Below are 15,075 nucleotides of genomic sequence, written 5' to 3' on the forward strand. Positions count from 1 at the left end.
TGGTGTATCAAGAATGTTATTTAAGTTCTAAAAGTAGTACTTTTAAGGTCCATTACACTTCCATCCGTTCAAAATTTATGTAGATCATAGATATTACTTGTGCAAATGAGATTTTTAAAGTCACTTACTAATTATTGAAACTAAAAAAGTATTTATGGCTTGGGCACATCAACACGTCACGTAAAACGACTCCAATTTGTGCGTGTTTTTTCTGTTGTCTCCTTAGATTGTTCAACCACCTTGAAAAAGCGTCCAAATTCCACGTGAACTCACCTGAGTTATGTTGGTGTTAAACTGTTAATCGACCTGTAAATAATCCACCACCTGACTACCTGAGCAAAAGTTGGCGGGAACCGATAGATGAGCAAAGATTGGCGGGAACCGATTTTAGGTCATCAATTTGTGCACGCTGCCAGTCCATTCTACTGCTCACTCTATTGACTGTAGTAATACTCCCTCCGTTTTATTAATAGATCCGTTTTATTAATATATGATGTCATTGACTTTTAAACACATATATAATCATTTGTTTTATTCAAAAATTTTATACGAATGTATAAGATATAAATTGTACTTCAAATACTATAAAACAACTCATAACAAGAAATTTTTAAATAAGACGAATGATAAAACGTGTAACAAAAATTTAACAGCATCATCTATTAAAAAAAGAGCTAATAGCATATTAGCAGAGTGACTCATCCAACACAGTTTTGGCTAAGTTGCAGGCTTGCAGCCCCACTGCTGCTGTATTACAGATTATACTGTATATTGGCAATCGCAGCCATCTCCTCCATTTGTTTCCATTGTTTCTACCGCTGTCAGCCTAGGCGCCTAGCCACAGCCCAAGTGAAAGGGATTGACAGTTTCACTGCTCTTCGCCCATCCTCTCTTAAAGCAAGTTTAACAGTACAGCCCACTACTAGCTTCAAATTATCTTAACCAATATAATAGCCAATTCATACAATAGTTGCTTACTATACTATTAACTAACATGGTGGTCCGCGTAATCTACGCGGCTAGCATCATTATATTTTCTCTTATATAATAGCATATATGTTTTCTCATTATATTATTCAAATATATTAGAATGACATCATAATTTTAAATTTTACAATAACTTTACAAAACTATAAATATGTAATATTCATATTATATTTTATAAACGTGTTAGTTATTAATTATTTTTAATATCTAATTTTAGTTATTTGTAAATTATATATATTCCTATATGGACTCTAGATTCGTATTTTAATATTTCTTTTTTTAATTCTGAATTTTCTGTAAATTGTATTTCTATATAGACTCTAGGTTCTTCTTCCAATAATATTTATTTTTATTTCTGAATTTTTATTATTTCTAATTGTATTTCTATGTGGACTCTAAACTCATCTCTCAATATTCTTTAATTTTTAATTTCGAATTTCAGTTACTTCTAAATTGTATTTCTATATTGACTTTAAACTCTTCTTTCCATGTTTTTCTTAATTTCGAATTTTAGTTATTTGTAAATTGTATTTTTATACGGACTCGAAACTCTACTTTTAATTTTATTATGTTTATTCCGAATTTTAGTTAGTTTTAAATTCCTATATGGACTCTATACTATACTTCTAATATTCATTATTTTTTAATTCCGAATTTCTATTTTTTTTCATAATTGTATTTCTATATGGGCTCTATAATCTACTTCTAATATTCCTTATTTTTAATTCCGAATTTCTATTATTTCCTAATTGTAATTTCTATTATTTCCTAATTGTATTTCTATATGGACTCTATACTCTACTTCTAATATTCCTTATTCCTTATTTTTAATTCCGAATTTCAATTATTTCCTAATTGTATTTCTATATGGACTCTAGTATGCTCTTCTAATATTTCTTATTTTTTAATTCCCAATTTCAATTATTTCTAAATTGTATTTCTATATGGACTCTAGTCTCTTCTTCTAATATTCCTTATTTTTAATTCCGAATTTCAACTATTTCTAAATTGTATTTCTATATGGACTCTGCTTTTTCTTTTTCTCCGATTAATGTGAGAATTTCTAGGACGCGACTACACGTCGGTCGCCCGATGGAGAGCAGGGGAAATCAGGCGCTGACGTCAGCATGACATCAGCGCCCGATTTACGTGCAAAACTATTTTAAACTGATTTTTCTCTTAAATTACTTATCCAAATCATGATCCGATTGTACCATTAAATTCGTTGCAATTAAATCTTCAAAACAAGACCACACATGGATATATTCTGACGGAATTTTTTTTAACTTATTATTGAATTATTTTTAAATGTTTCACGATGTTACACCAGGTATACCGGAATTGTTTCACTAAGTAGATCGAAAATGTTTCACTCGGTTAAATCAGGTGTTGTTTCACCTTATATAAAAACAATATTTCAGCAAATAGCGAAATAATATTTCAGTTCACTACAACATTAGATATATACATAGTGAAACATTGTGAGTACACTAGGTGAAACATTTTTCGGTGGAACAAAAAATAAACCAAATTTCCTTAATAGGGGGTTCCAAAATATGTGGGTTATTTTGTTGCAATGGAATGTTTCGTTCACTGCAACATTAGATCTATACATAGTGAAACATTGTGAGTACATTAGGTGAAACATTTTTGGTGCAACAAAAAATAAACCAAATTCCCTTAATAGAGGGTTTACAAAATATGTGTTTGATTTGTTGCAGGTGGGGGCAGGTAATGTGGTGGGGCCTAACAATATCACTGCGCGCGGGGGCGGGGCCGCGGGGGAGCGCCCGATCTTTTTGCTCCCCCGTCGGTCGACCGACGAAGAGCATTATCGGAATTTCTAGGCCATGAAAGCGAACGTAGAGGCTCTTTTTTCTATTCCTTTAATAATAGGAAAAAATACGAATTACCCCACCCCCGAACTTTTGCGGTCGTCCGAATTACCCCCCCCCCCCCGAACCACAAAACCGGATATTTTTCACCCCCAACTGTGCATACCGGACGAAATACCCCCCTCAATCCAATCCGCGGTGGTTTTGGCGTACGTGGCGTACACGTGGCAGTCCAATCAGCATTCTATTTAAAAAAGTTTGTGGGACCCACATGTCATACTCATCCTCCACTCTTCCTCTCTCTCTCTCACTCTTCCTCTCTCTTCTCTCTCTCTCACTCTGGTCAGCGGCAGGCGGGGGACGGTGACGCGGGGGCGACGGCTGAGGGCGGCGGCCTCGGCGCGGAGCTGCGGCGCCGCCGTGCTGGTCACCCACGCCCCGGCGCTCCGGCCCCGCGCCAAGATGGAGCTCGGCTGCCTCGTGCGCGCCAACATCGCCGCCAACGACGATGCCCATGCCTGCGCGCTACAGCAGGAGGACGACGACGACAGCGGCGGACGGTGACGCGGGGGCGGCGGCATCGGCGCGGAGGTGTGCGTTGGCGCGCGCGCAGCACGTCGGCCTCCCTCTCCAACGGTTGCAGCGCCGGAGCCACCCGGCGCGCGCGCGGAGCTCGTCTGCGTCGGCGTCGGCCTCCCTCTCCGGCGGTTGCAGCGCCGGAGCCGCCCGACGCGCGCGCGGAGCTCTTCGGCGTCGGCGTCGGCCTCTCTCTCCGGCGGTTGCAGCGCCGGAGCCGCTCGGCGCGCGCGCGGAGCTCGTCGGCGTCGGCCTCCCTCTCCGGCGGGGCAGGGCGGCGGAGAGGCAGGGGGGACACGGAGTGTCGGCGGCAGTGTACGCGTCGCGCTAGTCGCCGACGCTGTCGTGCTGGTCCACCGGTCCGCATCCGCCTCGTCTCGCGCCGCCGCCCACCGCCTGCCTCCGCGCGCTGCATCCGCCTCGTCTCGCATCGCCGCCTCGCTCGCGCCGCCGCCTCCTCTTGCGCCGCCCACCCATCGCCCGCCCTCCCCGCGCGCCGCCCACCCATCCCCCGCGCGCCGCCCGCCCCATTGCCCGCCCCGCGCGCTGCCTCCGCCTCGCTCGCGCCGTCGCCCACCGCCCGCCTCGTCTCGCGCCGCCGCTCACCGCCCGCCTCCGCGCGCCGCCGCCCACCGCCCGCCCCCGCGCGCCGCCTCCATCTCGCTCGCCCCCTGCCTCTCTCGCCATGAGACGGTGATAGAGAGAGAGAGGAAGAGTGAGAGTGAGAAGTGAGAGAGAGTAGTGTATGACATGCAGGGTCCCACAAATTTTTTTAAATAGAATGTTGACTGGACTGCCACGTGTACGCCACGTATACCAAAACCACCGCGGATTGAGTCGAGAGGGGTATTTCGTCCGGTATGCATAGTTGGGGATGAAGAATATCCGGTTTTGTGGTTCGAGGGGGTAATTCGGACGACCGCGAAAGTTCGGGGGAGGGCGTAATTCGTACTTTTTCCTTAATAATATAATAGATATCTGGTCCCACCTATCATACACACATTATGTCTTGGAGTCCGTGCTGTAGCTGGCTACAAATCTGTTGCCCACTGCTCTTCTTTCTTCTTTTTATCTCTTTAAAATATGTTTATAGCTGGTTTATAGCCTGCTATTGTACCTCCTCTTATCAATTATCATCCTGCTCCGAGCAGTTCACCCACCCGGCCCTACCGCAACGTCCAAATCTCCGGTTAGGTGCAAAATATCTGCTCAATAAACGCCACCGCGCGTACACAACATTCGATCAGCAGCAAACAGCTTGTCGAGTCGATGCAAAGAAAAGAAGACGGGCCAATGATCAATCCCCATCGTAACCACCGCCACATGACGATGAGCCGATGTTGTTGATGATGATAGAGACCCATCTTTTGCAAAGAAAACTCCTTTGACATACTATTGTGTAACGTGGGTCATTGATATGCCTATCCATAAGTTGTGAAGTCTATATATATCGGTCACTTAAAATCAAAGAGTAGCAAGGTAGAGAATCTGATTCTTGTAGTCTCGAAACTACTGTCTTCCTCCGTTCTAGGAAAAACTTACCTAGAAGAAAAACTTATCTATAAATGGATAAGACATCGCCTAACACAACGAATCTAAATAGGGTATGTGCTCTTCTAGGTTATTTTGTGTGGAACGGAAGTAGACTGCAACAGAATAGGTCATATGCCTATGCTTATGTATGGCAGTGGCATGGCAACCAGCAGCCAGGCCAACCACTACGTCCGTCTCCCTCGGTCCTTGTCGTGATCATCATCATCATCATCACAGCACGGTGGTGCGATGCAAGAATTGAGGATGTTGCCGGTCATGTGTGCCCATGTGTTTTTACCGCGTAGTAGTGGTAAAGATCTGCCTTTGGCTTCACCTTTCAAGTTTTTTCACCCACTGAGGAATATCTATCTATCTATCTGATGATTCTGATCTCATTTTGGCCACTGTTGTCAGCATCCTGAATTACCTTACCCAGGAGAAACCTGGATGAGAAAGAAATATCAACAAAAAACACAAAACTATAACGGTTGACGAACACAACAACACACACTCCCTAGTCCCCAAACCCATATATATCTGCCCAGGCAAGAACCGGGAATTCGGCTAGAAATGACCCAGCAACAAACGCACCAAAACGGTCACGATCGTCCTTCTCCATCACCAATGGCTACTCGCCACCCACAAAAACGAAGATAGTATCTAGTACTATCTAGATTGCGACAATTCCTTGCAAATCACAGCTGACGACCTCTTCACCCAAAACATAAAAAATGCAGTGATGACAATTGCAGATACCGCTCTTGAATCTACCCACACTGGTATTCTGTTAACCAACAAATTAGGAGTACTTTCAAGAACATCACTAAAATTCAGACAAGAACTCAATCAACCAGGTGGGGATTGGATTATCAATAGGATGGTAAAATGGTACTAGTAATTACATAGTAGAGCAGAAGGGTAACCCTTATCTTTCCATTTATCAGCTTATCATCATCCAATAGATTATAATAATAGAGGGAGGAGAAGTAGCAGCTACTAGCCAGTGGAGCTGATTCGAGCAGGGGATGATTTGGAGTTTCTCATCATGGTGAAGAGGAAGGTTTGGCCATGTAGTAGGAGAGATCCCATAAAGCCAAAAGAAGGAAGAAGAAGAAGAAGAAAAAGAAAAGGAAAAATGGAAGAAAAATCTTCCAAGAACATGGAGATCACAACGAGGGAAATCAAAAATAAACTCCCTTCCGATGATATGATACGCGATGCTCTTTTTTACTCTCTTCTCCCCCACTCTGATTCTCCTCCTCTTCTTGGTTGGTTGGTTTCTTGGTGCGGCCGGGGAGGTCAGGGGTCACTGGGCCTCGACGGTGCGGGAGGAGGCGGAGGACGGCCGGGGCGCGGCGGAGGCGCCGCCGGCGGCCGGGGAGGTGGGAGGGGAGGGGTGCGGGTGGCCGTGGCCGTGGCCCTGGGAGTTGGTGCGGTGGAGGCGGCACTTGAACGACCCGGCGTGCGTCGCCGGCGCGCACACGCACTTGGCGCCGCCGCCGCCGCCGTGGCTGCCGGAGGAGGCGTTGGAGAAGCTCCGGCGCATCGTCCTCGGCGACGACGCCGCGGCGCCCGTCGGCGTGGTGTTGGTGCTGTGGTGGCCGTGGAACCTGCCCTCGTCGCCGGTGGTGTCGACGTAGTTGGACGCCATCTTCTTCGTCTCCGATCTGATCTGCGAGAGCTGCGACAAAGAGAAGAAGATGAGGCCTCGATCAAGAATTCGCAGAGCTTCTATAGGCGCAAGCTGGTAGTGGTACGAATACAATAAATGCGTACATAAACATAAAATCAATGAGTTTAATCTTGGGGTCAGTAACGTCAGAGATCTCTTCTCTAAACGCAGAGCAATCAAAACATGATTCCGCCATGAATTAATTCTTCAGCTTCCCGTTCAAGCCAGCCAATCCATGGTGGATTGAATTGGCGGTTACCCAAAGCGAGCAGTACAAAGTACTACCAGTAGTAGTACTAACAAAGAATTCAATTCCATTTACTAGTACTGCCAGTATCAAAATCCCATTTATCAAGAGAGTTTCAGGTGAAGAGTTGCAAATCAATTACTCCGTAAAACTAAAAAGGATAAGAAAAGAAAGGCTATTTTATATACCTAATATAACGAGGAGTCGAGGAGGAAGATGACGAAGATGGAAGAAGAGAAGAAACGGGGCGGCAAAACTGCGTAATCCTGACCTTGGCGCCCGTTTTATAGTGGAGGAGCGCTAAGCTGCCCCGCGGGCAGGGCAGGCTGCCCATTCCCCTCCCCCCTGCCCGGGATTCCCTTTCGCGCCCAGTCCCAACCGGCCACTGCTGCGTGCGACGCGCACACGCTGAGAGAGCGGCCTAGCTGCGCCTGCGCGCGGCGAGAGGGCGGGGAGAGCTACACGCGGGACTGTACTAGGCTGGATAACGTTATTGTGCGGTGCTCCATATTTGAATATTCACCGTGCGGGTGTGGCGTCCCGCGCGCGCTGGGTGTGCCCACGGCGCGGGCCACCACCGGGGGACGGGGGGCGGGACGGGAGGCTAATTCTGTGTGCGGCGGGGGGTGGTGATGGGCTTACCAACCGTGGGGTAGTGGCGGTTTGCGAAAAAATATGACCGAATCCGTTGCTTCCAGCTAGGCTGGGGTGTGTCCCGTCGTTGGTTGATGCGGCTCCACAGTGCACACCGGCAGTGGTATATTACGTGTCCGATTGCCCCCATCAACGAGGGAGCACACGTGCCTCCCGGCACATCACCGGTGTTTCCCTTCTATCACAGCAAACTAGGTTTAAATGATGGCTAAATTTGCCACACCATCACTTAGTAGTAGTTAAGTTGTGGCTCGTAAAACGTTAGCCACGCTTGAATTTGGCTTAGCTACAAAACTGAATCAATGATAAGTGGATCCATTTAAATGAAAAGTATAACTAGTAGAGTAGTTATTAGTGTGGAAATCAACCAAACATATCGAGATAGAGTTTTTTTTTTTAAAACGGAGATAGAGTACTCTTGCATTACCGTATTTGAGACGTGTGTGGCGCACCGGGAGCCGGTCGTATGCTAGCAAGGATCCAAATACTTGTACTCGTCCAAGTGCAAGCAAAGATATCCGCCCGTATGCTAGCTTGGCGTTTGGACTGGTCCGGTGGATCGCCGCCACGCACGCCGAAATCTCTTGCACGTCACAAAGCGAGTGGCAGCCGCCAGCCGCGGCGGCTGCTTGGTCGTTCGGTCGACGGAAGCTGACAGCTTCCAGAACCCGCGACTTCTCGGGCCTCTCCGTTATAACCACCTCGCGCCGCGCTGTAAACTTGTGGTGGTGTACTGGACTGAAACCTCATCGTTCTCATGCTAATCACATTGAATATTTAGACATATGCACAGAGTATTAAATATAAAAAAACTAATTACATATATTACATGTAAATTGTGAGATAAATCTTTTAAACCTAATTGCTTTATTATTTAACAATGTGTGAAACCTCTCCCTCGTCCGTGTCAGATACTACTCAGTCAGGTGAACGGACAAAATACATGATGCATCATCATCTATCTATCGAGTCGTAGCCATTGCGTCCGAGACTCTCCGAGCTACTAGTGGTTATTGGGGTGAGGAACAGTGTGATTCATTTGTAAATTACCATGAGGAATACTGATCAGGTAAGAGTGAGTGGTCCATGACCACTCACCATTTGGATTGGCGTGATAAGGAGACGGACATGATTGGGAGCTAGAAACCAAAATCAATTGTGGATAAACATCAATGGCGGCTAGCTAAGGTGCAGATGATCTCACTCACGGACTTCGCGACTATCTTGCGCTGGTAGGTCCACCCTGTGCTGTTTGGATTTGGACCCATCCATGTTTTATTCCTTAGATCTAGATCACGATCGAGCGTTACCCTGATTAATCCGTTCTTCAGCTGCAGGGGTCCGGTAATTGTTAGGTAATTTACCTTTTTCATAGAACAGATAATCAAACACATGACAATTTTTTTCATGGAAACCAGAGCTACCAAATTTTTTATGCATACGGAGCAAATCCATGAATACCATCCTCTCTAGCTAGTTGGGCACTCTATCCTAAACCAGATGCCACTGTTCGGTAAAACTCCATCCATGCGCACAGATGTTACACAGAAAACGTCCACGAGTCTGTGTACGTCTTGATCGATCCACACATCTTTGATGGTGCAAATTAAAGGTAAACGTCCGAGCACACGTAAATACGTAATGGCCATTGCACATGAACAAGTGACCCATGTTACCCATTTCTGTCTGTTGTTTTCGGCAGCCATCGCCGTCGAAACGTCGACGCCTTCATGAATCCTCCGATAAAATTGCTACATTACTACGTACGCACTAACGTGCATACTCGGGAGAGTTCTTAGGCTATCTTTGCAAAGATAACTTGGTGCCAAATTGTGTCTTACTAATCCCTTACCAATTTTCAATAGTATTTCTAGATATTTGGATTGGTGCCAATATTTACCAACACCATCTCTTAGGTAGTAGTGTAGTACGGAGTAGCAATTTGCCCAATCAAATTTGGAGTGCCACCCAAAGATTTTTAGAACTTTTTGGTAGGGCTCCACAAACCAAATTGCCCAATCAGTGGATGCCACTGTCAGGGTTAGATCTTCCCTTGATACGAACTCTAGTTAGATTAGTCGGACTGGCTATGTATCATTTGATCGTATTTTATAAAAAAATCCATCAATTTTAATTTTAATTATAATTACATTATAATATTCGTGTAACTTGTTTATAAGCCCACAAAATTACATCTAGCTCAGTGGGACAGAGTCTCGTGTAAATGGTAACTGCAGATTATTAAGACTGTTTAGGCCTGTTTAGTTAGTAAACTGGAAATTTTTGGGTGTCACATCGAACATTTGACCGGATGTCGGAATGGGTTTTCGGATACGAATAAAAAAAACTAATTTCATAACTCGCCTGGAAACCGTGAGACAAATCTTTTGAGCCTAATTAAGCCGTTATTAGCACATATGGGTTACTATAGCACTTATGGCTAATTATAGACTAATTTTTTTAACGACTCGCACGAAGTTCTATTGATAAAGCAGGAAAAAATTACTAAGATTATAACCCTGGAGGGTCGTAACCAGGAAAAAAGGAAAAAATATAACACCACCCACATACCGACAACGAATTAGGCTCAAGAGATTCGTCTCGCGATTTACTGTAAACTGTACAATTAATTTTTTTTTTATCTATGTTCAAAGATTCGATGTGATATTTTTGGGAAAAGTTTTTGGAACTAAACAGCCCCTATTAACATTGTCGCAAAGAAAAAACATTGCCATTGCCTAACCTAAACACTGGCCATATAGGCCCAGCGGTCAGATACGGCGCCGCGCGGGGGAGCTCGGGGGGACCCACGTACGTAGCGGGGCCGACGTGTCGGGCCGGCCATGTCGACATACTATACGTACTACAGCGACGTGCCATCTGCACCTAGAATTCGTGATGTGTACGCACTTATTCCATTTGGTTATGAAAACTTAGGGTGTGTTTAGTTTCACGTTAAAATTGAAAGTTTGAAGAAAAAAGTTAGAAGTTTATGTGTGTAGAAAAATTTTGATGTGATAAAAAAGTTAAAAGTTCGAAACAAAACTCGGCCTCAGTCCACTTCAAGGCCTTGGTCCACTTCAGCTAGCTGGATGTACTGCACGTACGTTCTTATCATTATCGGTGGCAGATTATTCTAGCTAGCAATATAAATATCTTGCTAGTGGTAGTTATGAAAAAGATAATGTGCACATCATCTGGAGTAATCTAGCAACTGATAGCTTATATAACCGGCGTGCAGTGATGGATATGAATGGTTAGGAAAAGGATATATATGCGTTCTAGTAGCTGATTAGATCCCTAGCGGAATGATATTTGAACCCAATAGCATGCTAAGTACCAGTATAACAAAATAGTACTCCATCCGTTCCAGAATAGATTCATTAACATCAAATATAAATATAAAAAATGCTATAATAACTTACATTGTGAAATGAAGGAAATAAGAAACTATAGGATATGGAAGATATATATAATATACTTCCTCCGTTTTACAATATAAGTCATTCTAGCATTTTCTATATTCATTAATGGCTAGGATCGAGCCGTGCATCGTGGTCTTCAATTATGCGTGGCATCGATCAATTCTGTTGATTTACAGTCCAATTAGTTTGATTTTTAATCCCGATTTTAATAACAACCAGATTGCAAATATCAATTCTCAAGTAGTGGGGCTGGGGGACACACCCCATTGCTACCTAGAATTCCTGGAAGATCTAGTAGTAGCCCCTTGGAGTAACCAAAGGTTGTTCATCATGTCAATCGTCATTTCGTCATGGCCTCATGGGTAGAAGTAGCACCTGTGTCTGGCCCATCACAAGTTGATTCATTTTCGTTTTCATTTTTCTTTTTGAACAATTACATCTATGCCCTTACTTTTAAACCTAACTACTGTTTTACCCGTAAATTTTAGGGTTTACAGTTTTATTCACACTTTTTAAATCTGAACAAGTCGTTTACCCCCACTTCTAACAGCCGTTTAGTGGGTCCCACGTTTTGTGTTAAAGAAATAAAAAAATTAAAAAAAGGTTTTATAAAATATTAATTTACCCTTGTACCCTAAGTGAATGGATAGGGATTGAATCCCTCTCCTCCCAACCTGAAATCCTAACCTATCGGCGGCGCGTGGCAGGGCAGCGGCGGCGAGGGCGGGCACGCGGCGCGGCAGCGCCGTTGAGGACATGTAGGCGCGCGCGCCAGCGGCAGCAAGGACGGGCGGGCGTGCGCGGCGCTCCGGCGGGGCTTCCACGCGGTGGGGGCGGCGGCTGCAGGGCTTTCACGCGGTGGCAAAGAGCCAAAGCGCATGTCGAGAGAAAAGAGAAGGGGATCCAGCGGCGGCGCATCCTCCATCCCTACCGCCCCCGGCAAGACCTCTGGCGCCGCCGTCTCCGTCCTCTCCCTCGTATTGCCGCCATGCAGATATGGCATGGTTGGAGCATAGAGAGGATCCGGTGGCGCCGGTTCGTGTTGCCGCCAGATCTGGTGAGGCAGCGTGAAGACATGCGGACGGCGACGAAGAGCAACTCCTCCATCCCGGCGGCTGCCAGCAAGACCTCCGATCCACCGCCTCTCAGCCATGCCGTTGCATCGGGAGCCTCGGCCTCTCTCACCACACAGGCACACATAGAAGAAGCGCCCGAATCTGGCTTAGCTTCCTCCTCTCACAGTCACGGTCACACAATAGTCAATAGGTACAGAATCACACAATCTGGAAAAAAAAATAGGGGCAAAAATACAATAACCACTAAGGGTATAAATACCATTTTTCTCTACAACTAACACCGTTAAACCGGCTGTTAGAAGTAGGGGCAGACGGTTGGTTCAGATTAAAAAGCAGGCTCCTATTGGGAGATTGATCGCCAGGGGCGATCGGATCGGGTCTCTCCCTCTCTCCACTTGGTTTCTTTTTTTTTTTGGCACCGTATTACTTTCTTATTTTAGTAATTTATACACCTAAAGTTTATACACCTCAAGTTTACACATCTAAAAGTTAGAGACCCAAAGTTTATAAGTCAAAAGTTTATATATCTGATTCAAATTTGAATTTCAATTCAATTATATATATATATATATAGTATTTCTATACATCTAAAATTTATAGACCCAAAGTTTACAAGTCAAAAGTTTACATACCCGTTTCAAATTTGAATTTGAATTATATCTGATTCAAATTTGAATTTGAATTCAAATATTTTCTATATATAGTATTTTTATGCATCTAAAGTTTATACACCTAAAGTTTATAGAACTAAAGTTTATAAGTCAAAAGTTTACATACCTGATTCAAATTTGAATTTGAATTATATCTGATTCAAATTTTAATTTGAATTCAAATATTTTCTATATATAGTATGTCTATACATCTAAAGTTTATATACCTAAAGTTTATAGACCCAAAGTTTATAAGCCAAAAGTTTACATACCCGATTCAAATTTGAATTTGAATTCAAATATATACATATATATATATATATATATATATATATATATATATATATATATATATATATATATATATATATATATATATATATATATATATATATATATATATATATATATATATATATATTAAATTTGTTTGGTGCTCCATGGTACCCGGGCACCATTGTTGAAATTGAGTATATACCCAATTCAAATGAGTATGAAACTTTTTCAATTACTTAGGTATTAACATTAACTACTTTACTAACTAGTTCAAAGCATGTTTGTACTGAATTTGAACTTGTTTTTATTAGATTTTGATTCTAGGTATATAGCATCCATACATATAATTAGTTATGTATGTAATCATGGATTGTGAAATGGTATATACTCATAATTTAAAAATTTTTAAAAATTTGAGTGATTTTGTGCATTAGATACTATGGTGCCCGGGCACCATGGTGCCCGGGCACCATGGTGCCCCCATATGAGTGTCACACACACACACACACACATATATATATATATACATAAATTTATTTTAACTTTATTTTTTTAATTTTTTAAATTTATAGTGTAGTAGGAAGAGAAGAAGAGGAGGAAGGAAGGAGAGGTGTGTACAGGGGGCGTGGGGATCGATCGCCCGTTAGCACACCCAGGTAAAACTGCAAACCCTAAAAAATAAGGATAAAATAATAATTAGATTTGAAAGTGAGGGGATAGATGCAATTGTCCCTTTCTTTTTTTGTTTTAGGGTCAATTATCCGGTGGCGATCAAGAGGTTGTCGTCTTGTTCAATTCATGTCTGTTGGGCTTGACGCAATCCAACATTTCCTTTAATGATAGCCAAAGGCCCAATAATCCAACAAACTAACGGGACTGGTTAGGCTGCTGGGATTGGGCTGGCCTTCTGTGTCCAGCAATCCAGGCTCATCTACGAGACTATGACGACGACTCGACGAGTTCATGCACAACAAAAGCTTGCATCTTTTCAGCTTCAGTACACTTATGGAAAAAGTCTGAGTTGACTCCCTCAAAATTATATAGATCAGATGTAATTTATATCTCTCAACCGCAAAACCATATGTACCGACTCTCCAACTATTAAAACCGGTGCGAAATGACTCTATCGACAATATTGATGGTGGTTCTCACCAACGTTACATTGCATGACCTGGTCCAATCGACCGAGTCAACATATGGGTCCATGTGTTAGTGTCCTCTCTTCTTTTCTCCCTCTCTCTTTCCTTTCTCTTGCTTTCTCCACACTCTAGTATCATTTCCTCATGTCGGGGCGATGCGAGCCCATGGCGGCACCAGGGAGACGACAGTGTCTAGGGGGAGGAGTTTGAGCGGCTAGCGAATCGACAAAACCCATGGCGAGGCTGGGGTTCTCCGCTCTCACGAATGTGCTCGTCGTCTCCTACCTTAAGAGCACCCGCAATGGTAAAGTAAGGTGCTATCTATAAAACATATACATCTTAGCAATAGACTAGATTAATAGTAAACCACCACAATAGTATGTCTACATGAGTATCTATAACTCTCTCATGCATTGTCTCGTTTTTCTCTATAGACTATCTCTAAGTTAGTAGATAGTTTTGTTCTCTCTCTTCATTTAATATCTTCCATGTAGAAAAATATGTTGATATGGATCTCTTATAGAGAGCCTATAGATAACCATTGTGGGTGCCCTAATTGGTGCTTCCTTGGTGGCGCACTGCAACCTCGCCAGGTCACCTGCATCGTGCTTGCAGCCAAGGTGGAGACGCATCGCCTCAGCTTGACGCACCACCCACGGACCCACTTGTGTCCAACCTCCTTTGTGGCAGCACTCACAGCCATAACCGGACTCGATCGGCTAACGGTTGCTGCAGAGAATGACGGACGACCGCTCGACTACGCCACCAATGTATTGGGACGACGTGGCAAGCACCTCGTCAAGCTCCCATCCTGTCGCGCCCTACTCAAGCTCCTCCGTCATCGGCGAGAACCTGTTGTTCCACGAGCTTTGGGTTTGTAGCTTCCGTGATAGCTGCCTATGGAGAGCAATGTCATTGGACACCTTCTTAATGATCACGCCCTTTGGTCCGACGGGGGAGTGTCTCCTGATGACTACTCTCATGACGCGCAAAGGAGTCAGGGTA

At 43.9% G+C, this 15,075-nt stretch overlaps 1 protein-coding gene across 1 annotated transcript; it reads right to left on the bottom strand.

Annotated features, from left to right (window-relative positions):
- Nucleotides 1-5,773: 5,773 nt before the first annotated feature.
- On the bottom strand, nucleotides 5,774-7,186 carry LOC4329516 (uncharacterized). The gene is made up of 2 exons (XM_015771875.3): nucleotides 7,039-7,186; nucleotides 5,774-6,612 (listed from the first exon to the last, which is right to left on the bottom strand). The coding sequence occupies exon 2, from the start codon at nucleotides 6,580-6,582 to the stop codon at nucleotides 6,238-6,240; it is 345 nt and encodes a 114-aa protein (XP_015627361.1). The 5' UTR covers nucleotides 6,583-6,612; nucleotides 7,039-7,186; the 3' UTR covers nucleotides 5,774-6,237.
- Between the last annotated feature and the right edge of the window lie 7,889 nt (nucleotides 7,187-15,075).

The sequence above is a fragment of the Oryza sativa genome, chromosome 2, assembly GCF_034140825.1.
Source record: "Oryza sativa Japonica Group chromosome 2, ASM3414082v1".
Lineage (NCBI taxonomy): Eukaryota > Viridiplantae > Streptophyta > Magnoliopsida > Poales > Poaceae > Oryza > Oryza sativa.

Coding starts and splice junctions, on each gene's coding strand:
- LOC4329516 (XM_015771875.3), bottom strand. CDS start 6,582: ATGGCGTCCAACTACGTCGACACCACCGGCGACGAGGGCAGGTTCCAC.